The sequence below is a fragment of the Taudactylus pleione genome, unplaced genomic scaffold (assembly GCF_031769625.1).
Source record: "Taudactylus pleione unplaced genomic scaffold, aTauple2 ptg000615l, whole genome shotgun sequence".
NCBI classification, from domain to species: Eukaryota; Metazoa; Chordata; class Amphibia; order Anura; family Myobatrachidae; genus Taudactylus; species Taudactylus pleione.
In genome coordinates, this window is record NW_028285017.1 from 4,972,018 (window position 1) to 4,996,089 (window position 24,072).

The window sequence follows — 24,072 nt, forward strand, 5'->3', positions numbered from 1 at the left end:
CTCTTTAACGTAGTAGCACTATTATATGTCATTCTTTTATTGTGTTTGCTGGGTCTTTGAGGAATTGCAGTGCAGCTTTCTGATCATCTGAAACACTGTTCTTTTACGAAGAAGCTGTTATATCCTAGCATCATCCATCTCCCCAGCAAGTCTCAAGTAAGTTGGAACTTGGAAGAAAAGCTGTCTGGAAACAAAAGGCATCATTTAGTTTGCATGGTTTCTCAATATAGCTATCAATTTAAGTATACCTAGAATTTTTAAATTATTGTGTCCTGCACTGCTGCTCCCTATTACCACCTTATTCAGAAGTGGAGAATCAGCAGAATGTGTGTCAAGGTCATTACTTATTGTCTTGCTTGCATCGTCATCTACGGCATGTAGTTATGAGAGGCCGCCGGTCTCAATACCGACATCCGAATCCCGACACAGACCTTAAAATAGGTGTCGAAATACCGACACCTATATTAATCCCGATGCCTGAGCGCCAAAGGAAGCCAGCCCGAATGAGGTGCACCATTAACATTAGCCGCGGGGGGGGAGGGTTAGGTTTAGGGAGCGTAGCGGGGTTAGGTTTTGGGGGGGGGGGTTAGGTTTAGGCAGCCTAGGGGAAAGGGTTACGCACCCCCGGGGGGAGTTAGGGTTAGGCACCCCCTGGGAGTTTTAGGTTTAGGCCGCACTCACTGTTCTGTCTGAGCCGGACTGGACTGGAGCTGTAGACGTACAGACTAATGGTGCGTACACACTGGGCGATTAAAGCGGATGACTGAACGAAAACGTTATCGTTCAGTGGTCCACTTTATCGTCCATTTTTAACACAAAAACGATGTACGATAACGACGACACGCGTTCCCGCGGGTCGTTCGTCATTATCGTTCATCAGGTTAAAGGGGCACATCCACTAGACGATCTACTCCCTGTCCAATCTCGAAACGATTTCCCCTTGATTTTTTCCCTTGAAATTTTATCTTTCAGTGTGAACGATTTGCAAACTATCTTTAATAGATCAAGTGAAATTGACCTGCATGTTCAGTCGACTGACGAGGCGATCAAACGACTAGCGGGAGCGCACATCGTTGAGCGTTAACGACCAAACACTGCACGATTTATAAACTATTTTTAAACGATTGACCGATAACGATGTCGTTATCGTTCAATCGCCTGCTAAAATCGTGTAGTGGATGCCCCCCTTTACATGCAGGCCAACCGGACGATGTCGTCAGGTTGCTGCATGTTATGGAATGGGGGAGAGAGCCCGGCGCTGAACGATATCGTTAATGATATCGTTCAGCGGGTGTGCTCAATGTCATGAACGACATTGAGCACACCCTGCTGGGGACACACTAGACGATATCGCTCAGGGAGAATATTGTCTAGGGTGTACGCACCATAAATGTCATTGTCAGTCGGGCAGTTGGCCTGTTGGGAGCCAGTGCGGTGATACGGGGCTGGACAGTGGCTGCTCCTTCGGGCTGTGTTTCACTGTGTGAAATGCACTGCTGCAAATCGATCCTGAGGACAGTGGGCGGTCTGCGGGGGTGTTGGAGCCAGCGGTCAGACTCAGTGATACAGGGTTGGGCTGCGGCTGCTCCTGTCACAGTGCGTGACTATAATCTGTCATCGATCCTGATATCTGAGGTGAGGACTGCAGTGAATGATATAGTTGGCATCTCCTGAAAGCCAGGAATATTGGGGGTGATTAATGTGAGGCGGTGGGTGCAGGCTGTGGGGGAGCAGGAGGTGTTTGGGGTGTGTGACTGGCGCAGGATCTGTACAACAGGATAGGGTGCTGCTGACATGAATGCACTAGTTACCCCCAAAGATCTCAGGCCTCCTGACAGCAGGGAGAGACATCCAGAGCGTGTAAGAGACAGTCATGCAGCTCAGTCTGATGAGACGTCATTAGAATGGTGGCCACTTAGTCCAAAGCCAGCCGCTAGTTATGTATACGCCATGTGCCTCCTATGTGTAGATGGGTATGTATATGCCATGTACCTCCTATGCATAGTTAGGTATGTATATGCCATGTACCTCCTATGCATAGTTAGGTATGTATATGCCATGTGCCTCCTATGTGTAGATAGGTATGTATATGCCATGTACCTCCTATGCATAGTTAGGTATGTATATGCCATGTTTCTCCTATGTATAGTTAGGTTTGTATATGCCATGTACCTCCTATGTATAGTTAGGTATGTATATGCCATGTGCCTGCTATGTATAGTTAGTTATGTGTATGCCATGTGCCTGGTATGTATAGTTAGTTATGTATATGCCATGTGCCTGCTATGTATAGTTATGTGTATGCCGTGTGCCTGATATATACAGTTAGTTATGTATATGTCATGTGCCTGCTATGTATAGTTAGTTATGTGTTTGCCATGTGCCTGCTATGTATAGTTAGTTATGTATATGCCATGCATACTTGCCTACCCTCCCGATTTGGTCGGGAGCCTCCCGAAAATCGGGTGCCGCTCCCGACCTCCCAGGAAGGCAGGCAAGTCTCCCGGCTGCCGCCGACCCCTCCTGTCCCACCGCAATTACTTGTAAAACCCCGGCAGCCAAGGAGGGCGGTGACACGTTTTGCGTCATTTTGGCACCGCCCCCTGCTTCACACTGTCTGTAATATAGGCAGTGTGTAGCGGGGATAGGGCCAAAATGACGCGCTCACGTGGCTCCGCCCCCTCGCCTGCAAAAACGTATTATCTGGCTGGCCCCGCCTCCCCAGTAATGTCGATCTGGCTGCTCCCTCCCGAAAGGGGCAGTCAGATAGTCGGCAAGGATGCCATGTGCCTTCTATGTATAGTTATGTGTATGCCATGTGCCTGCTATGTATAGTTAGGTATGTGTATGCCATGTGCCTGGTATGTATAGTTAGGTATGTGTATGCCATGTGCCTGCTATGTATAGTTAGGCATGTGTATGCCATGTGCCTGCTATGTATAGTTAGTTATGTATATGCCATGTGCCTGCTTTGTATATTGCATGTACCTGATATAGTTAGGTATGTATATGCCATGTGCCTGCTATGTATAGTTGGTTATGTTAATGCCATGTGCCTGCTATGTATAGTCGGTTATGTTAATGCCATGTGCCTGCTATGTATAGTTGGTTATGTATATGCCATGTGCCTGCTATGTATAGTTATGGTAGTTATGTATGAGAGAACCTATTCCCTGGTTTAGTAATCAATCCCTTCCTAAAGGGGCCTATGCATTAAACGATTTTTTGAGCAATCTGACCAAATCCAGGAGGTTTTTGTCGCATCGTTCAACAAATCGTCTAATGGATAGCCGGCAAGGACCAGCAGTGCGCGTGCATGCTGGGTCCTTGCCAACGCCGACTATCTATTGAACATGCCGTCAACCTGACAACGATCGTCAGGTTCGGCATGTTCAGAGATAGGTGGTCAGTCTCCTGCACTGAATGACATTCAGTGAATGCTGTTCAGTGCGAGCACCGCACCTAGGTGACCTGAAGGACTGAACGCTAGCCATTCAGTTCAGTTCACCTAGTGGATAGGCCCCTTATGAACATGCCAGGTGACATTGTGATTTGCACTACAAATGTACAAAACGGAGAAAGAAGTTCAGATAATTGTCAAAAGGTATGGTTGTTTTTTCTTCACAAGAAATGCTTTTTCATTATTAATTTTAACAGAATGCTATATGGGGGGGGGGGCGCCAGAAACTTTTTTGGCAGGGGGGAGCAAAAGTTATAGTTACGCCACTGTTATATCCCCCAGATTCTCCACTGCCCCGTAAAAAATTCAGATCGCGCATGCGCGAGTTCGGATGTGCAGGGGGCGTGGCGCGGCCGCCTTACATCATGTATAGGCCAGCCATCCAGGCATGCACCCGGGGTTGTGCATGGCCTCTCACAGTCACAGCAGCAGAGCATGCAGCGTCCGCATCAGAGACTTCTCCCCTCAAGCACCCAAAAGTGTAAGTAGTACAGTGTGCCCTGTGTTGGGAGCTGCGGGCAGCAAGCTAACCTGGGGGGGGGGCTTGTTATTGTTATTGCTCCAAAAGTACTGTTACCCATCCTGGGGAGGAGGAGGGGGTACCAGTAGTATTGCAACAATAACAGGCCCTTATATCAATTTGGATTGCACAGTTTCCTTCTAGGTACTGGGAGGAGGAGGGGATCCCTGTATTATCCAACTGTTACATGACACTCCAATACTAATGAGATTAGCTGCCAGCACCCTCCTGCCTCACCTCACCCTGCAGGAGGCATTGCTGGCAGCTGTGATTAAAACCCTGCTGGTTCCCATGTTATACTATTACACCCCATTACACCCCAAATCTGAGAGCCAGCACCCTACATACCCACCCCAATGCCAAGGGTCACGACACCCTGCAGGAGGCATTGCTGACAGCTTTGATTATAACCCTGCTGGTTCCCATGTTATACTATTACGCCCCAATACTAATGAGAGCCAGCACTCTACATACCCACCCCAATGCCAAGGGTCACCTCACCCTGCAGGAGGCATTTCTGGCAGGTGATTATTATCCTACTGGTGCCCATGTTACATTGTTACATTCTCCTACCCATCTACCCTGCCCATGCCAGGGGTCACTGGGGTGGCTTGGCTGTGTTGGCAATGCAAGTGGCAGGTCCTGATAGCGACAAACCAGTACTGCTTTATTTTCGGGATGCGTGGTGTTCAGCAAATGTGTATATAAATATATTGATTCCTGGTAAGACAGTACTCTGGAAATTGCTTTCAATCACTGATGTCCCATAATAGTGTGTGCTAGAGCTATTAGTGGAATGTTTTCTCCTTACTGTACATGTACAGTCAGGTCCATAAATATTGGGACATTGACAGAATTTTCATATTTTGGCCTCTATTCACCACCACAATGGCTTTGAAATGAAACAAACAAGATGTGCTTTAACTGCAGACTTTCAGATTTAATTTGAGGGTAATTTACATCCAAATCGGGTGAACAGTGTAGGAATTACAACCGTTTCAATATGTGCCTCCCACTTTTTAAGGGGCCAAAAGTAATGGGACAAACTAAACAATCCTACTCAACTCAAAAGCTATTTAATGGACAGGTGTGGGCTATTCCCTCGTTATTTCATTATCAATTAAGCAGGTAAAAGGTCTGGAGTTGATTCTAGGTGTGACATTTGCATTTGGAATCCGTTGCTGTCAACTCTCAATATGAGATCCAAAGAGCTGTCACTATCAGTAAAGCAAGCCATCATTAGGCTGAAAAATCAAAACAAACCCATCAGAGAGATAGTAAAAACATTAGGTGTGGCCAAATCAACTGTTTGGAACATTCTTAAAAAGAGAGAACGCACCGAAGAGCTCAGCAACACCAAAAGACCCGGAAGACCATGGAAAACAACTGTGGTGGATGACAGAAGAATTATTTCCCTGGTGAAGAAAAACCCCTTCAAAACATTTGGCCAAATCAAGAACACTCTCCAGGAGGTAGATGTATATGTGTCAAAGTCAACAATCAAGAGAATACTTCACAAGAGTGAATATAGAGGGTTCACCACAAGATGCAAACCATTGGTGAGCCACAAAAACAGGAAGACCTGATTAGAGTTTGCCAAACATCTAAAAAAGCCATTACAGTTCTGGAACAACATCCTATTGACAGATGAGACAAAGATCAACTTGTACCAGAGTGATGGGAAGAGAAGGAAAGGAACTGCTCATGATCCAAAACATACCACCTCATCAGTTAAGCATGGTGGTGGTAGTGTCGTGGCGTGGGCATGTATGGCTGCCAATGGAACTGGTTCCCTTGTATTTATTGATGATGTGACTGCTGACAATAGCAGCAGAATTAATTCTGAAGTGTTTCGGGCAATATTATATGCTTATATTCAGTCAAATGCTTCAGAACTCATTGGACGGTGCTTCACAGTGCAGATGGACAATGACCCGAAGCATACTGCAAAAGCAACCTAAGAGTTTTTTAAGGATAAAAAGTGGAATGTTATGCAATGGCCAAGTCAATCCCCTGACCTGAATCTGATTGAGCATGCATCGCACTTGATGAAGACAAAACTGAAGGGAAAATGCCCAAAGAACAAGCAGGAACTGAAGACATTTGCAGTAGAGGCCTGGCAGAGCATCACCAGGGATGAAACCCAGCATCTGGTGATGTCTATGCGTTCCAGACTTCAGGCTGTAATTGCCTGCAAAGGATTTGCAACAAAGTATTAAAAAGTGAAAGTTAGATTTAGGATTGTTTAGTTTGTCCCATTACTTTTGGCCCCTTAAAAAGTGGGAGGCACATATAGAAACCGTTGTAATTCCTACAATGGTCACCTGATTTGGATGTAATTACCCTCAAATTAAATCTGAAAGTCTGCAGTTAAATCACATCTTGTTTGTTTCATTTCAAAGCCATTGTGGTGGTGAATAGAGGACAAAATATGAAAATTCTGTCAATGTCCCAATATTTATGGACCTGACTGTATGTATTATCCCTGCAGTTGCATTGCTTTTATGAGGAGACTGGTAAAATAGTTATCTCCAGCTACATAATTATGAGATATTGGTAACAGTGTGATCTGGACATGAGTTTCAGTGTTCAAAGGTTATATGTGTTTAAAATGTTGCATGTATTTGTATGTATTTTTTATTTTATTGTTACGGTGGCCAATCATGTTGTCCGCATTGAGTAAAATGACTGGTAACGCTTACTGTGAGGTTGTTCATGCAGCATTCAGTAGAAATGCAATAACAATATGGGTTATCTGTAGCCAAGTGATATTGACCTTAAACACCTGTATGTATAAAAGCAGGTAACGTAGCAAAAAAAAATAAAAAATCACTTTTCTTTATGGCATTTGACTTCACCTTACCATTGCATGGCGATGGAAACAATGCAGATGTTGCTAAAAAAACAATAAGTGCACTTTTGTGGTTTATCTTTTTATCGTAAAAAAACCTCCATTTAAGGATGGGCTGATACTCATGGGCCAGTGTTCTGGGCTTGCCCCCCAGGCTAAAAGTTGCCAGCCAGCCCCTGGTAGAGGTTAAGGTTAGACACCACTAAGGGAAGGTTAGGGTTAGGGTGGGGAGAGGGGTAGGGATAGGGTACTTACCTGTCCTGTCTGGATCTTCTCCTTTCGGGCTGCCGGTGTCGGGATATTCAGCCACCAGGGCTTCATATCCATTCCTCATCTACACCCTTAGTGCACCCTGTTCTTAAAGTAACATGTTCTAGTATATCATATGAGTTTGCAAACCACTTTAGCTATAACACATATTATAAACGATTTTTATCATTCACAATGAGTGATAAAACTCGCTCCATATGATAAATGGTGCCCCAGCCAATCAGCTCCCAACTGTCATCTGTTTGAAAAATGACAGTTGGAAGATGATTGTCAGGAGCACCATTTATCATACACAATGCATTTTATCCCTTGTTGTGAATGATAAAACTCGTTAATAATACCCACAGGGTATCAGGTAGCACTTTATCGCAGCGATATAACAAATTAGTTATCCCTGCAATTTATCACTGAACTGCCCCGGTGAACATTTCTTACTCAGTTCACCTGCTGTACTACCTGGCAGTGGTAAGAGGACTCTAGTCTTTGTCCCCTCTGCACGCGCGTGACCCAGCTGTACAGGTTCAAATGTGTGCAGTGCTAGTGTGGATTTGGTCTTTCAGTTACACTTTCAATTTTAAAAAAAAGTGTTAAGGTGCGTACACACTGGGCGATTAAAGTGGACGACTGAACGATAATGATAGGGTTAGGCACCACCCCGGGAATTTTAGGGTTAGGCACCACCAAGGGAGGGTAAGGTTTATGGGGAAGTGTAGGGTTAGCTGACTTACCTGCCCCATCGGGATTCTTCTTGTTCGGGCTTCCGGCGTCTGTATTTCACATGGCGGCTATGCAGCCCCCGAGATTTCATACCCAACCCCTTTTGGGAGGCTAGGTGGCTCACAGGCCCCAGCCATTCACTTCAAATTTCTATCCCACCTTGACAATCCCATTTATGGGGCATAAATTGCTTAACACAGCTAAAACACCCACAGCCACGACTTTTTGTTGTTCAATTAGAGAATACATGTTAATACATGTCTGAAAGGTAGTTTATGCTGAATTTTGGTTGCAGCCCGTGAGTATGTGAAAAATATTGAAATATATGTAAAAATGTTGGGATAAAGATGTCATTTTTCAGGTGTTTTTTTTGCAAACAGCTAAAAACACGCGGGCTTAATTATGTAGGTCATGTATTTGTGGGGTGTTGTATAGATGAGAAAATTAGTTTTCCAACTTGGGAGTTACAAGTGTTTTTTCCCCAATATTTTTTAAACTTGTTTAAAAAAAGAAACTATTGAATCACATTACAGACATTTTTCTGTACCCCAAAATAATGTAATGGCTTTCATTTAGTGAAACACTTATATTTTTTCCACTGTTAATAAAAAAGGAAAAAAATAGCAATTTGACACCTTTTAAAAACCTCAAATACTGTGCTTATGGCAACTAATAGCCTTCTATACTGTTATCCAGTGGTGTTTGCAATATTTCTGGGTTTCCTGTGTGATTTCCCACTTTTTAATTCTGTTCCCTTAAGTTGCCCACTGTAGAATTAGCGCGCAGCTACCAAGTTAAACATTTTATATTTGAATAGTAAGGGTCGTTGGAGCACGCATATTGCGCTTTAAGTCGACCAGTGGGAAAGTCTTAACTTAATGTGGTTAATTGAATTCCCCCCTATGTGTATGTGTGTTTAATTATAGGAATGAGTTAGGTGATGGTGAAAAGCAACAACACCAGTTCACTGTTTGGGGAGACGTATCAAAGCTTGAAGAGAGTTAAAGGTGGAAATGGAACCATGGAGGGTGATAAAAAAAATACAGTTAAATCGAATTGGTTGGTACCTTATCTCTCTCTCTACGATTTGATACATATCTACCTTTGTTTGGAAGGGATATTTTATTAGAGGACAAAATCAGACACTTTGGGCAAAATTTACGAAGCGGTTTGACGGCGGGTTCTAAATGACACCCAAACCACTGACTAGTCATTTTTGCCCTAGCCCTGTTCTATTCTATTTTAAAATTAGTTTTGACTGAGGTTTTGCAGCGGTTTTGAAGCAGTTTTGACCTTAGTAAATCTGCGGATAGCAAAACCGCCGAGGTTTAGAACCCGCGCTTTGTAAATTTTGCCCTCTGCCTCAATTAAAGCTAGAAAAGTGATTCTGGGAGGACGTCAAGTCGTTCACTTTGCCAGGAGCAACCAGAATTCTAGTTCCGGCTCTGCTATACACAGTATCTTTCAAAGACGTGCAAGTATTTCAAAAGGGTGATCAACATTACACTTTCCCCTATAAGTTACCTTTTCAGTTGGACAAATTGAAAATACATCTCCTCTTAGCCATTGAGAAAAAGAGATCTGCAATCTCAATTCACCCATGAAAGCTGCTTTTGACAGCAACATGAAGTTCTTAAGAAGACAGGAACAGTCAAAACTAAAGAGTCTAAAATAATTTTAGCGAAATAAGTAGCTCAAGTTAAGAATGCATTAGAAAAATGTAGGGGATGCCAGACAGAATCTCCACTATTGATTACTTTTCTGACTACACCCCAACATGCTGGGAACCTTAAACTGAGGGTCTCTTAGGTTTAGCACTTCCTCCTCCTTACAGCTGCCACAGATACACTAGAGTTACACTCATTCTAAAATCATGAAATTTATTATGGAGTTGGAATGTCCTTTGCTGCTATAACAGCCTCCAGTCTTCTACGTAAGTGTTTTAGTAAACTGTGTAAAATTGATAATAGGCTTTGCTTTCATTCAGCCATCAGAGCGCTAATGATGTCTGGCACTGATTTTGGGTGATTTGCTTTAAACTTTGCATGCAGTCTATTTTACAATTCATCCCATAGGTGTAGGTGTCAGTGACGTCATGAGGCGAGTGCGGAGGTGTATCCCGCATTGGGAGGGTGACACCAAAATGCCAGCTCCTCTGCAGTGACAGGACCCGGGTGCTGCAGTGTGAAATTCTCCTGCAGCATCATGCTCCTGCTGTCACAGAGGAGCCGACGGTGCTGACTGCCCATTCTCTGGGGGGATCCCAGCATCTCCGGCGATGCTGAGGGTTCCAAGGTCTATCGATATCAACTTCAGAACCTGTTTTGGATATGACCCACTATTGCCGCCAGATTAATTTGTCAAACCCTTACTGGCTTTCACTCATATGGAAACCCCAAGACCACTTCCAAAGACTCAAGCTTTCACACACACCCAGCACTTTTTTTGGCACCTGCTCAGTATCATTCACACTTACCATTCTAATGAAGCTATTCCAGTGTTGCTTGTCCGGTTTACCTGGTGCAGACTTTTGCCAATAGTCTTCAAGCGGAATCAATCTAACAGTGGGGATGTGCAATGCTGAACGTAGATTCCTGATTATCGGGAATCTGCGCGTGCGCAGTACCCATTCTGCGAATGTGCAGAACGGGTCCTGCGCAATCGCATGCAGACCCAACTATGCCTCTGTCTGGTTGACAGGCAGAGACATTTAAGTTGCGGTGTGGGGATGGCCTGTCCACCCCTTTTTTCGAGATTGGCAAGGCCAGGGGCTGCATTCACGGACACAGTTTCCTGGCCTCGTGACTCGGCCAGCCTGAGTAAGCTGAGGCTTACTCAGCTGGACGGCGGCCCGTTGCCATCCACCATCGTGACTGGTGGTCGCGATAGTGATCACAGCCTATGGCCACAAATGCAGTATGCGTGTCATACACCTCCTGCTGCATTTGCATATTAACAAGGACAGAATTGCAAAGCTGCTTGCGTTCAACTTTGCAATTCCGTCCTAAGCTGAATCACCCCCAGTGTGCAGTAATTTGGGAGAAAGTAGGTGGTATGGAAAAACAATAATGAAGTAGATTCAAAGATTCGAAGAATACTGTATGTCTCCAATTCTAGTTTAATATGCTTCATAAACACTGAAACTCGTCTGGTCCATAGTCCGTGTCATTAATACTTCAGTAGGAACCAATCTTTGTGCTACATTTTATAATAAAACCTATTTTATTTATTTTTTCTAAATAAAAATACTATACTGATTGGTTTTCTCAGCAAAAGCTTACATATGGCTACCAATAGACTGGTCAGGATATAGTAAGTATGAAATATATTCTTACTGTGATTCTGATCTTGAAGGTAGGATTAGGGTTATTGGAACATTTCTGAAAAAGATTGGTACTTTGTCATAGTATCCCCTACATATGGTCTGAGATTTTGAAATAAGTTTAATATTTGTGCTAGAAAAAATTAGCAATGTAATTGCAAACGTATTCTACAGATCACTGTGGAATTGTCTGCCACTGTTTAGCCTTGCAGAGCAAGATGGCACTATACTTTATTCTGGTCGATAAGTAACAGTGGTGTCATAACTGGAGCCTATATTCCTAATGGGATGTGGTCAGGATACCGGCGGGCGCTATCCTTCCCACCGATATCCCGACACTCGCATCCCGACATGGGACTAAAGATAGGCGTCGAAATCCCAACGACTATCCGCCGGCATTACATACCGATTCCTTCCTAATAACACACAATAAATATTTAATCATGCTGAACATATTACGGGGAAAAAAAAAGGAAAATGCATTATTATTAATTATGGAGTTGGTTTGAGACGTGATCTAGGAACACATATTTTATGTTAAACTGATATCTGTTTATGTAGTGTATTCTCCGGTGTTTGCCTGCCATGTTTGTAAAATGTTATCTTTCTTATGTTGTCAAATGACCACTGATATTTTGTGCAAAAAAGTAAGTTGGAGATATTTATTTACAAAGAAGGAGAAATAAAGTGGCATATTTGTGGATGACCTCATTAATGGTGATGTCGGCTTCTTAGGGCACTGGCATATAATTGAATTGCCTCTAGAAGGCAAAATGCGAAGTAAAGTAATGCCTAAAGCTGGCCACACACTAGACCAACTTACATCCAACCAGCCAACTTGTTGATTGGTTGGAATGAAAATCTGGTAAGAAATGAAAGCAAATGACAATCAGCAATTTGCTCCCAAACTCCGGAAAATGAACAAAAACTGTTGTTTGAACAAATTGTTTAGCTCAAACATTTAACAAACTTGTCTGACGACCATTTCCATCTGTTTTCTGGCATTTAGGAGCAAATTGCTGATCATCATTTACTCCCATTCCTTACCAGATTTTCATTCCAACCAATCAACAAGTTGGCTGTAAGTTGGTCTAGTGTGCGGCCAGCTTTAGTGTGGTACTGTTTGTATAGTAAATTATGTGGTTGCCTAAGAGATTATGAGGAGATGTACTAAGCCTTGGAGAGAGATAAAGTGCCAACCAATCAGCTCCTGACTGTCAATTTTCAAACTCAACCTGTAAAATGAATGTTAGGAGCTGATTGCTTGGTTCTTTATCTCTCCCCATGGGGCTTATGTAATAGGGTGCAAGCTGCATCCGCTGCGGGAACTCCTGCGAGTCTTCTCATATTTTTAAAGCTGCAATCATTTTAAAGGCAAACTTAGCTTGGTTTTGCCTTTTAAAATTAAAAATACGGGAAGACTCGCAGGGGTTCCCGCAGCAGCTGAAAGTCACACCCTATTACATAAGACCCCAAGGCTTAGTACATCTACCCCAATTCTTAACTAGTTTTGTGATCCAAAGTATAAGCCTCAATATGGTTACATTTCAACTCCTGGTAGACTTGTATAATTGTCAAGAAAACTCTTCTCTCCATAATAGGTCTGTGTACTGTCCAGATTTCTCCTTTCTTTTGACTGCTAGGGTTCCCGATCTCGGGCAAATTGTACATCCACACCATCCCTTTATTTTTTTGGAATGGCCATCCTGTATTGCAATAAAGTAGGAAGAAAGTATTTACACAAATTTGCATTCTGGAATACATATCTTAATTATATTTTTGCTTATAGGAATTATGGTCAGACATATTGCTGCTTTTTCCATTGCAGATGATCAAATATTCTGCTTTAATGCCTATAAAAAAAGAAAGCAGAATTGGGATTTATTTTCCCCTAGCGTAGCCACTGAGGGCATGTTTCTATCTGCAACATGTGGAGAGAGAATTAGAGCATACTGCATCATTTTATCTTTTCTGGAAAAACTGTAGTAGGATTAAATACCTCTTCCGCTGGGGTGAGATTTCATTACAAATAATCCAAACTGAGGTTTAGGGTTTATCTGAATAATAGTTTTTATTTATTGATTTTTTTTTGCTTAATTTAAAATAAAAAATTGTTTGGCAAAATTAAAATGTTTAAGTACATTTTATTATGTAATACAAAATTATTGTCTCTCCTACCTATGTGACCGTAAATATTCTATTATTTCGGCACATCCTATTGAAATACTCAAATTGGGTTCCAGTTTCATTACAGTAGCCTTTAAAATCTGAACGCCATTTTTTTTTTTTTTTTTTTACTTACATGAATCTTATGATCTAGCATATACCGTACTTTATTTACAATTATGTTATGTCTTGCACTAAACAATTTCTATTTGACTGGCAGGTAATTTTTATGGAACTCCGAAGCCTCCAGCTGAGCCAAGTCCCTTCCAACCTGACCCAGTGGATGGGGTCCTATTTGACGCAGACTTTGACACAGAGACTACAAGGAAAAGAACAACCTCTGTTAGTAAGATGCAGCGCACAGACTCCTCCCTGCCAGAAGAGGAAGAAGATGAGGAGAGAGATGCAGTCAATGGCAGTAGTGGAAGTGCAGGTGCGGCCTTAAATTGTTTTGCATATAAACTATCCATCGATTTGCTTCACACCACTTCAAAGCTGTAGTTCTAATACAGAGTTGTCTGTATCGTATAAACAAGACCATATAAAAAGGATGTTTCTGGGGAGCACTTCCAGATTACTTTAATGGTCATTTATGTAGATGTTGTGCCTCAACAGGATAAGGCTTGATACTACTTCTCAGTAGAAAGGATTGGGGAATGTGTGTGTTACAGTTTGTGTTTATAAACATGAGAGATCAGTTTAGTTTCATGAGGGTAACTGTAGAAGGGCACCGTTTTTCTGGCCTTGATCCATGCTGTTCTGATGGCAGACCTGTAAGCCACAGTCCATTTCTATTTTCAGTTATTGCTCAATACTGTACAAATTACCCTGCAGAGCAAACTGCTTTTTCAATTCTTTTGAATGCATTATTTGGGCCCCATAGTATCTAGAGAGTACTTTAAATATTTTGCTGTTAGTTTCAGTGTGCAGCCCTAATGTTTGCCGCCTTTATCTTTTATTAATAGAGTTCTCTCCATAAAACCAGAAAGAAAGCATTGCTAACTGTCTGTAATTTCCAGGGGCCAGATCAGTCCATGGAAATGTCTCCATTAAAAAAACAAAAAAAACACAAACTGCCCAGTACAGTTTCTTATGCTGTATTGGGGGCAATTTTTTTTATCTAATCCTATCTATCAGCTCTACATGACAGTATAATATGTATTTAATAGGGGTAGTTAAAATACAAAACAATAGATATCAGTTTGTGAAGCTTATCCTGATAGACATTAGTAGTCTTTTAGGGTTCATCTAGAACTAGATACCTTGTGTAATGTAGCTTTGATGGACATTCTTATCAACAAATTGTCACTGATTTAAAAATGTTCACAACTAGGAGAAGAGCGCCTTGACTAGATTAATTGTTATCACCCTAAGCTCACTTTGTCCATATAAATGTTTCAGAACATAGAGACAGACCGGACCCCTTGGATTGGGGAAAAACCGTCCCTAGCTACAATCAGACCAATAGTTCTATGGACTTCAGGAATTATTTAACTCAAGGCGAGAACATGGAACCTCTTCCTAAGAATTGGGAAATGGCCTACACAGAAGCAGGAATGATCTACTTTATTGAGTGAGTTGACTTGGTTATGTGTATAAACAATTTGATGGCAATGGGGGAGATGTATGGGGGAGAGTGATAAAATACCAACCAATCAGCTTCTGTCAATTTTCCAGCACAGCTAATGACTATTAGTAACTATTTGGGTTTTACTTTATCTCTCTCTCCACTATGGGTTTAATTCGGAGGTGAACAGTAATACAGCCGCTCTGTGTATTTTTACGCAGCCCAAATACATCTTTATGCTAATGTTGCAGCTGACGATATTCATACAGAGACGCCAACTGGCTGCGACTCAAATCCACCATTTTGTGTAATAATTGCACCATCAGAAGCTCTTTAGGGCAGCCCTAATGTTGCACAAAATGTCCTTCAGAACATGGCCTTCGATGTCACTGCAACTGCAAAAAGAGATGCAATTGTTGGCCATGCACACCCGCATATAGGTAGCCACCCCTCTGTTACCACCCCGTAATACCCAGTGAAATTGTCTGTCTCTGTGTTTAAATCTGTTCTGCATCCCTCTACTGTAGCCATCAGGACAACTGCTTAAAACATTGTCCACTTGCATCCAAAATCGACATGGCGCCCACCTCTGAGTCAGGCCCTTTATCTCTCTCCAAGGCTTGATACATCTCCCCCAATATGTGCATGTTATCTTCATTGATGCAATTATAGGATTGTTTGTCTTGGTCCTCACTTCCTATGCACTGTTGTAGCATTTGTTTATTCATAAAGCACATTCATGTAATTTAGATAAAGCGCAAAATATCTGCAATGTGCATTAGCTGTTTTTGGCTATCCTACATTTAGATTTTAGGATGTTTTTGTTTTTTTGTAGGTGCGACCAATCTGTGTCAATTCTGTATAGTTAATCAGTCTTACGCACTTATCTGTGTATGTGCTGTTTATCAGTCTTATCAGGCCCAACACTTCTAATTCAATTCTGATATCAACGCCTGTGTTTCCTGATGGTAATGTGTTTTGTTTGTTATCAGCCACAATACCAAAACAACGACGTGGTTGGATCCCAGGCTTTGTAAGAAAGCAAAAGCCCCCGAAGACTGTGATGATGGAGGTAAGGAATCTGATTAAGGCTGAATACAGTGAAGGAATCAACTTATTCAGATATTGTTTGGTCTTTGTTGTTCACCTACTTTTAACTTAAGTGGGGAAAGACTTAGAATACCAGCGCCGGAATCCTGACACCTATCGGAATCCCGGCACCGGCATCCCAAAGGTAAGTAGCGGGGTTAGGAGTTAGCGTTCGGCACGAAGGAGGGAGGGTTAGGTTTTAGGGTTCGGGGAGGAGGTTAGAATTAGCCACTAGGGGGTAGGTTAGATTTAAGCACCATTGTAGGAGGGATAGGGAGAGGGGGAGGGTTAGGATATCTACCAACAGGTGGTGTTATCCTAACCCTGTTCGGATGCCGGCGTCTGGATTTTAACTGCCGGGATCCTGAGTACCGGCACCCCTAAAACAACACCATTGATCTACATTTATAGAAGTGTAGTGTCTACTTTTCTGTTAACCCCATCTATTATCAGAAATAACTATTCTCTTTGCACCTGATTTCTTACTGTATAATTCACCTGCAGTGCTGTGACTCTGAAGTCTGTGATGTCAGGTGAATGACACTAAGGTCCTTAATGCTGCTGGAAATTAACATTATTCACAAACACTTAAATCAATGCATATTTCTTTATTACAGTTATATAAGTTAAATCATCATTCATATCCATGTTTGTGGGTTTTTTCCATGTAATAGACAACCAAAACTAGTCATGATTGCAATATACAGCCTTTTTGGAACTGAACATTTTACATCCACAAACAATGTAAGGTCAGCTGTACAACCTCATACTAGTCAAAGCCGCTGTCATTTCCAGATCAGAATTATCATTCACACCCAGCTGTGCTGGAACATCATGTACATTTAAGTAAATACGACCCAAGGCATTGAGAGAAAAATCTTCAAAGCATTGTAGAACATGGTGATTCAGTGTGCTCAGCCAGCAGGCTATATGTCACATTCTGCTTATCTGTATTAAATAATTACTAGCAGTTTATCTGACACACTGAAAACTGCTTGTCAGCTAGCAGTGCTATCCACAGTAAATAAGATGTCTCTTATATAGTCATTTAAGATCACAGATGGTCTGCCCTCCAATATGCACAACATGTATTTAGACTCTCATACATTATTCCTATTATCAGCTTACCTCTTGGCGTATCCATGTCAACATAAGGTGATATAATTGATAAAAGTGTCTTCATTGAATACTCATTCATAGTTTAACCCTTACTTAGTTTATTAAAAGGTAAACTGAGTTAATTGTTTTTTGCATTTAAAATATAATAGATGATATTGTCAGTGCTGTCTTTTATGCATCTAAATTGATGTGATGTGAGTTGACTGGATTAAGCTACAAATATTTCTAAGCGATTGTTAACTGGTGTGCTTTTATCCCAGGTTTAACAAAGACTTGAGCTAAAAAAAAAAACACCTAGAAACAAAAGTTAATAATGTATCAAAGGTGATGAATCTATTATAAAAAAAAGCATCTCTATTTGTTTAATTTTAGAACTTCCATATGGCTGGGAGAAGATAGAGGACCCACAGTACGGAATCTATTTTGTTGAGTAAGTGCTTAGAGGGTTAATCCTGCGCCACTTATTTAAATGCTTGTTACATCCATTTATTCAGCTAGCAAGTTAATGATTTCTTAAATTGAGTCTGGCCTTCTGATTTTAATTTTATATAAATATATTCTAGTCATTCAAACCCCATGTGTGCAAGTACTGTTACACCGAATATGACAACATTATAGAGTAACAGAACACCCTGATACTAGAAAGAGTGCAGACTTTTAATATAATCAGGAGCGGCTCAAGGAGCAAAGGAAAATGTCGCTCAGGGCTCCGCTTGGTCTAGAGCCGGCCCTCAATAGTAATTTACCATTGCACTATAATGAAACCATATGTTTGTAACAATTCTAAGTAATGACTTGATGTCCAATGGAAATCGCTGGAGGTAATTTGTCTTTAGTAAACCTCAAGCATTTTAGGAAAGCACTAAATTGTTCAAATATTGTCATTAAATACATGTTACCAATTAAGTCCACTCAGGCTGCCCATAGCAAATCCTCAATAGCTGCACAGTAAAGCAATAACAGAAGAAACAATGCAGATTAAAATGCCTTGTACGTGAGGAAATTACCCTCCGAGGAAGGATTACAGGTGATAGGCTCCCAGGATTTTGTAGGTACTGTAAGTATATGGAGAATTGTTTCCACCACCATAGAAAAAGCATAAATAAGAGTTGAATAGTGAATATTGTCATACAAAGTAAACTCCAAATCGGAAATGCTGTTTGCAACATATGCCCCAAAAAACACCATTTTTGAGGAGATAGCCGCAAAAATGAAGTATCCCCCATAAGTATTGTGGAGGGACTGCAGCAGATATCTCCTTTTCGGAGCCCCTGTCCCTGCGGTTGCTATTTAATACATCGGGCGGTATGATCACATACTGCCATGTGATCATGGGCGCTAATAGATCGCAGTGGGCCCCTAAGTGAGGTTTCGGCGTATCTATGAAGATAGTGAATAATGTAATTAACACGTTTCTTCCCGTCACCTGGATTTCTTCAGAGGGGTTTATTACTAAATATTGTATGAATGCAGCACTGTTCATTTTCCTTTTTTTGTTCATTTTAATTGGCTTGTAACCAATGAACAGCATTTATATATTTAATTTCATTTTATCAGGTTCTCACCAGCACCTTCGATGTGTTGCAATTTTTTTTTTGTACATAATAACAAGATGGACTGGTTGATATGATTAGCATGGATTAATTATTCTAGCAAGTTGATCACCGTCATACTGTAGCTACATATCTTTGTGTGGCATGTATAGTTCATTGTGCAATTTAATGTCAGCCAATGGTATGTTTATCCCAAACAGCAGATTCAAGCTCTACTTCCACTTGGTAAATGAAACTGAGAATTATAGTTTAATATGTTAGGAAATAAACTTTTTCAACACTCATTATGAGTTTGTTTAAACATTTAAAGGCATAAGGTATTTCTTTGTGAACATTTATGCACTTTAAATGTGGTAATGGCTGTATTGTGATTGCTCGGTTTCCACCAAATCATTTGATGTAAAGTATATTACATGTTTGTACATCACTGTGCAAATTGAAGTCTATTCATCCAGATATACTGCAAACCAAAGCCGCCTCTAATCTCTGAAGTCAGAGAAGGAAGACCAGAAAATTGTTGAGTGTAGTAATCAGCAACTTAAAACTTTTAACTGATTATATTCAGCAGTGCAGATCCTTTACTTTGACAAAGGAGGACGCAGCAACCCTTAAGGTATGCCACTATATTAACTAATGAAGCTATCGACTTATTTGCTACACAGCGCATTAATTTATCATTTGTAATACCATTTAGCAGTTTCAGGATCTAGAATTGCATTAACTCCTTCACTCCATCAGATAGCATTAAAGTAGAAAAGTAAAAATATCTCTGTACTGAACTTAGTGAAGTTCTAAATCGTTCCAGGCAAACATTAAGTGGGATTTTCTGTTAATGCACTTTGAGAGTCCATTAGCATTAGTTTTACCTTAGGCTTTGTCTTTATTGCAGAGCACTGAAATTAAGAGACAGTTGTGACATATTTAAAGGTCACAGACTGTTCCCTTTATAAGTTTAGGTTTAGCATTGTCCTCTGGGTATAAAAAACTGGAATAGAAGATGATCTGTAGGAGACGACGTATGCACTTATATATTTGTGCCTGGTTGCTCAATACACGTATTTTGTGACTATTTACACCAATATTCTGTCTAGTGTCATGTTTATATATATATACACACTAAATTATGGAGGGGGACATGTTACAAACAAAAGACATACAGAAGGGGTAGATGGCCCTGCCCAATGGAGCAGACAAACTAAGCTTGATACATATTGTACTGTAGCTGATTACATATATCTAGAAATATATAAACTGTGAACCCCTTTATTTAACAGGAGACCATAAAAAAGTTGACTTATTAGGTCATGTCTGGAAATGTAATCTAACATTTAACAGCATACATGAACAAATCAAGTATATTTCCACTGAGACCAGATTTCATAGAATTTAGGCAAACTGAGATGAAGTTTAAATATTTATTCACTCTCATAGATTTTATTTATCACATCACCCTCTTAGGGCTCTCTTTTCTACATTCCTGTGATCAAACCACTCTGCTGTTTGGATGGCACCCTTCTTCGTTGTGAGGACCATGTTAAAACTATCTGTTGAAGCCATCCAGAATTATGTATCCCACAATATTGCTTTCTGATGTATCTCCTCCATCGGGTGTATTAACTAGCCTCTCTTCTTCCCTATACCTAGACTAAGAAAGCACATATTTTGGATTATGAGACGCAAATCTCCTCTGTCACTACACCACATTAAAGATATCTAAAATGTAAGAGAATTCTCAGATTGTTAGCACTAAATAATTTAAATATTATTTAACAAAGTGGGCAAAACCCTACAGTGTCTTCATCAGCAGTTTTAGTATCAATGCTATAAAGCGGGCAGGCTCTTAGGCCAGCAGTTACAAGACAATTGCACACGTAATTATATTCAGTTTATTAAAGAGGGTAGTGGCCAACTAATATATGACCCTAAAAAAAATTACCAAATATTTAGAGTGCTCTTCTAGCCTGTATAGTAATAAACCACAGATTACTGACCCCCTTACCCTTGGTTCCGTCATTACTTAGATTTATCACACCTACCCAAAGTTTTCTTCTTCAAAATAATTAATTCCTCAATAAGACCATAAGCTCTGATGAAATTTCTCAGTCCCTCAAGTACATTAAAAAATGCAACTCTGGCCTTGGTGACTTCTTCGCTATCTATTATACAAAACCTCTCATTCTCATGCTTCTGAGTCTATTCAACACCGTCTTTTTTGGATCTAATTTTAACCTGACCATTAAGGAAGAAGAGATTTGTAGTCATCCCAAACCGGGGAGAGTCCCCAACTCTTGCAGTAGCTATAGGCCTGTCTCTTTATTGATGTCAGTCTTAAACTCTTCACCGAGATTCTAGCTAGATGGTTAAATAAAGTCATTATTTCTCTAGAGAACCTGGACCCAGGTGGGTTTTACATCCAGTAGACAGGTTTCTGATCGCAACAGACAAACAATTGAACTTCTCTACCTAGCTAATAAATTAATGATTCTGAGGCCTTGGACACGGAAAAGGCCTTTAACATTGTTAATTGGTCTCACATGTGTCACACTTTGCTTGCTATGGGCATTAGGTGTTCATTTCTGCCAAAAGTCGGGGCTGTTCATTTCAACCCATCAGCTGTAGGTACTGCCAATGGATTAAAGTCCTTTTCATTTGCTATGCACAATGGAAAAAGATGGAGTTGCTCTTTGTCTCTGTTCATATTTGTTCTCATGATGGCCACTAAGATTTATTGAAACATTGATATTACAGATTAAAAGGTTGGTCCTCAAGAACATAACATTTCTTTCTACAGTATGTGGATGATGTTTTGTTGTCTTTCACTCATGCTCATATCTCTTTCCTCAGTGTCTTCCAGCAACTGCACCTCTGTAGTATAATTATTATTATTATTATTAATGTTGCCAAGTCTTAAGTGCTAGACCTTTAATCAGCCTTGCAACATTTTACAAACTTAAAATCTACTGTAAGTATACCTTCTGTTGGCAAGTCCACAGAGTGAAATACTTAGGGGTCTATCTAACTAGAACTTGTAACCAACTATAAGCCACAAATTTCCACCCTTAATTGAAATCATCAATTTGATCTCACCAATCGGAACAATTTTCTGATATACTGGACTGGTTGAGTTACATTAATAAAAATGAATATATTTTCCTGACTTTTTTTAAAATGATTTAAAACTTTCCTGATGTGAGTTTCTGGTTGTGCCTTCAAACTTTAACAACTATCTTCCAAATTTATTTTATTGTATAACCCAATTGTTTTGTTGAACCCTTCACCTCAAGGCACAAGAGTCTAGGTGGATATAGAGACCAACACTACTAACCTACACTCTACCTTTTCCTTGTTTTGGGTAAAACATCAGTGTAGGCCCTGCTTGAATTGCTTTCTTCCAGCCCTAGCCTTTTACTATGGGATAACATAACCAGGGCCGGCTCCAGGGGTCTGAGCACCCTGTGCTGGCCCGGTACATAGTGGCCTGTAATCGCGCGTGGCTGATATTGGGTGGGTGGCCTCATTTCCATAGGCCACTCCCCCTGTGTGACGTCATTTAGAGGCATGCCCGCATGGCACACCTCCAAATAACGTCAGGCTGGGGATAAAGCCCAGCCCTCCATCACTGACTGGGCTTCCCCCAGTCCTCTGCCATCAGTGATTGGATGCCGCGCGCCCACTTCCGCCCACGGGTGCAACAGCAGGACAGTACAGTCCCGCTGAAATGGGGATGTTGGGGAGGGGTGCGCCCTCTATGGGTGGTGCCGCTGTGCGACCGCACTGGTCGAACACCCCTAGAGCCTTCCCTGAACATGACTACCACTTACATTTTTCTCTCCCTGATTTGGTACATTGGGTCCGATCCAGACCCGCTCGCTAGGCTGTGTTCGCACTCAGCCAGACGATTTTTGCATGCGTACGCATCGCAGTGCGCGTGCGTGAACTGATCCATGCGATCGGGAAGCGTTCACTCGCTGCGCATAGAAAGATCACTAGCCAGAGTGACATGACAAGCCGTTTGTGGGTGGTAATAGGGGATGGTCCATGAAAACGGAGGAGTGGTGGTGCGAACGCAGGTGTGTCTGAGCGTGTCAACGCCTTTTCAGAGGCGTGCATAATTAAGACGAAGCGTCATAGTACCCCTCACCTGGCAGAATTTTACACTGAAGCACTTGCAGTTTTTGCGGAAAGGTATGGTCAGCCACAAATGCTGGGATTGCATCCGTTGGTACTCGATGTTACCGATGGTTGCATACACTTCCTGGACATGACGTGGGAATGTGGGCGTCTTAAGGCAGGCTGGTGGGTGTCTGCATACACAGCACGATCGCACGCTAAGACATAGTGGGGTTGCTAATTCCTTGCCATGCGATCGCATGCTTTTGCCAGATTTTCTTACTCTGGGTGCGTACAAACGCATCTAGCGAGATGGTCTGAATCGAGCCTATTGCTCACTGTGAAACAGTCCCTTAATCCCAGACATGTCTCCCTCCTGTTTTCCTTATTGGACCAACTATGATATTAAATTATTGATGGATCTCACACCTTTGCAATCCATTCCTTGATTTGGAGATCTCCAAGGGCGATACCTAAGTTCCAGCTATTGTTATCAATAACTTAGACACTTTTACGCTTCAGCCTGACTCTTTTCTTACAATGCACAGCAGCCGACTCTCTCTTTGGAAACTTCTGTAATACTACAGCCTCTTGTAGAGGGCTTATATCATAATTGTATATTTTATTGTTGCACTATAAGCAACTTACAGTGTCCATATACATCTTACCTCCGTGCGCTACTAGTCACGTTAAACATAACGTGTTAGCACCTTGAGACTTAGTAGTGCAGAGTGTCTTTTCATGTGACTTTTTACCTTCAAAAGCGTCTTATTCGGTAAGAGATGTGAATAGGCTGCACTACCAGCTTCTGCTGATTAGAATGATATGCACCATGTCTATAGTCTATGTGCGACTGCAGGTGTCAATGCATGTGAAGTGCTATGTTACAGTGTCAGCTGCTGTGACACTGTAACGTAGCATTTCGCTTGCAGATACACCCGCAGTTGCACACAGAATATCACCACCTTGAGAACACAGATCTCACCGCCTTGATTTTGTATCATATATCGAATATGGCAGGTCTGTCATATGAAATACATTGCTAGTAACAAGTTCTCTAAGACGTGGGCTTTTTGGATCAATCACTATGAGACTCCCCTAACTCTTCAGGACTGGTCTTACTCCATACATTTGCTGATCTCTGTTTACTTGACGCCATCCTCTCTACTCTCCCCTTACATTCTATTTCCTCCCCTTTCCCAACCTTCCTGGCATTTTGCCCTCTCCCACTATATTCTCATAGTTTATTTGTGTAGATCTGATATGGATCTTTTAAATGCATAACATTTGTTAATTAATTATTAGAGCTTTTCTATGTGCAAATGGTT

At 41.4% G+C, this 24,072-nt stretch overlaps 1 protein-coding gene across 2 annotated transcripts in view; it reads left to right on the plus strand.

The window, feature by feature from the left end:
- Positions 1-24,072, plus strand: part of MAGI3 (membrane associated guanylate kinase, WW and PDZ domain containing 3) — a 378,672-nt gene that overhangs the window by 224,870 nt on the left and 129,730 nt on the right. For both annotated transcript variants that reach the window (XM_088454430.1, XM_088454431.1), the window contains exons 4-7: positions 13,527-13,739; positions 14,708-14,879; positions 15,866-15,945; positions 17,454-17,511. In XM_088454430.1, the coding sequence (XP_088310556.1) occupies positions 13,527-13,739; positions 14,708-14,879; positions 15,866-15,945; positions 17,454-17,511 (523 nt within the window). The remainder of the gene's footprint in view (positions 1-13,526; positions 13,740-14,707; positions 14,880-15,865; positions 15,946-17,453; positions 17,512-24,072) is intronic.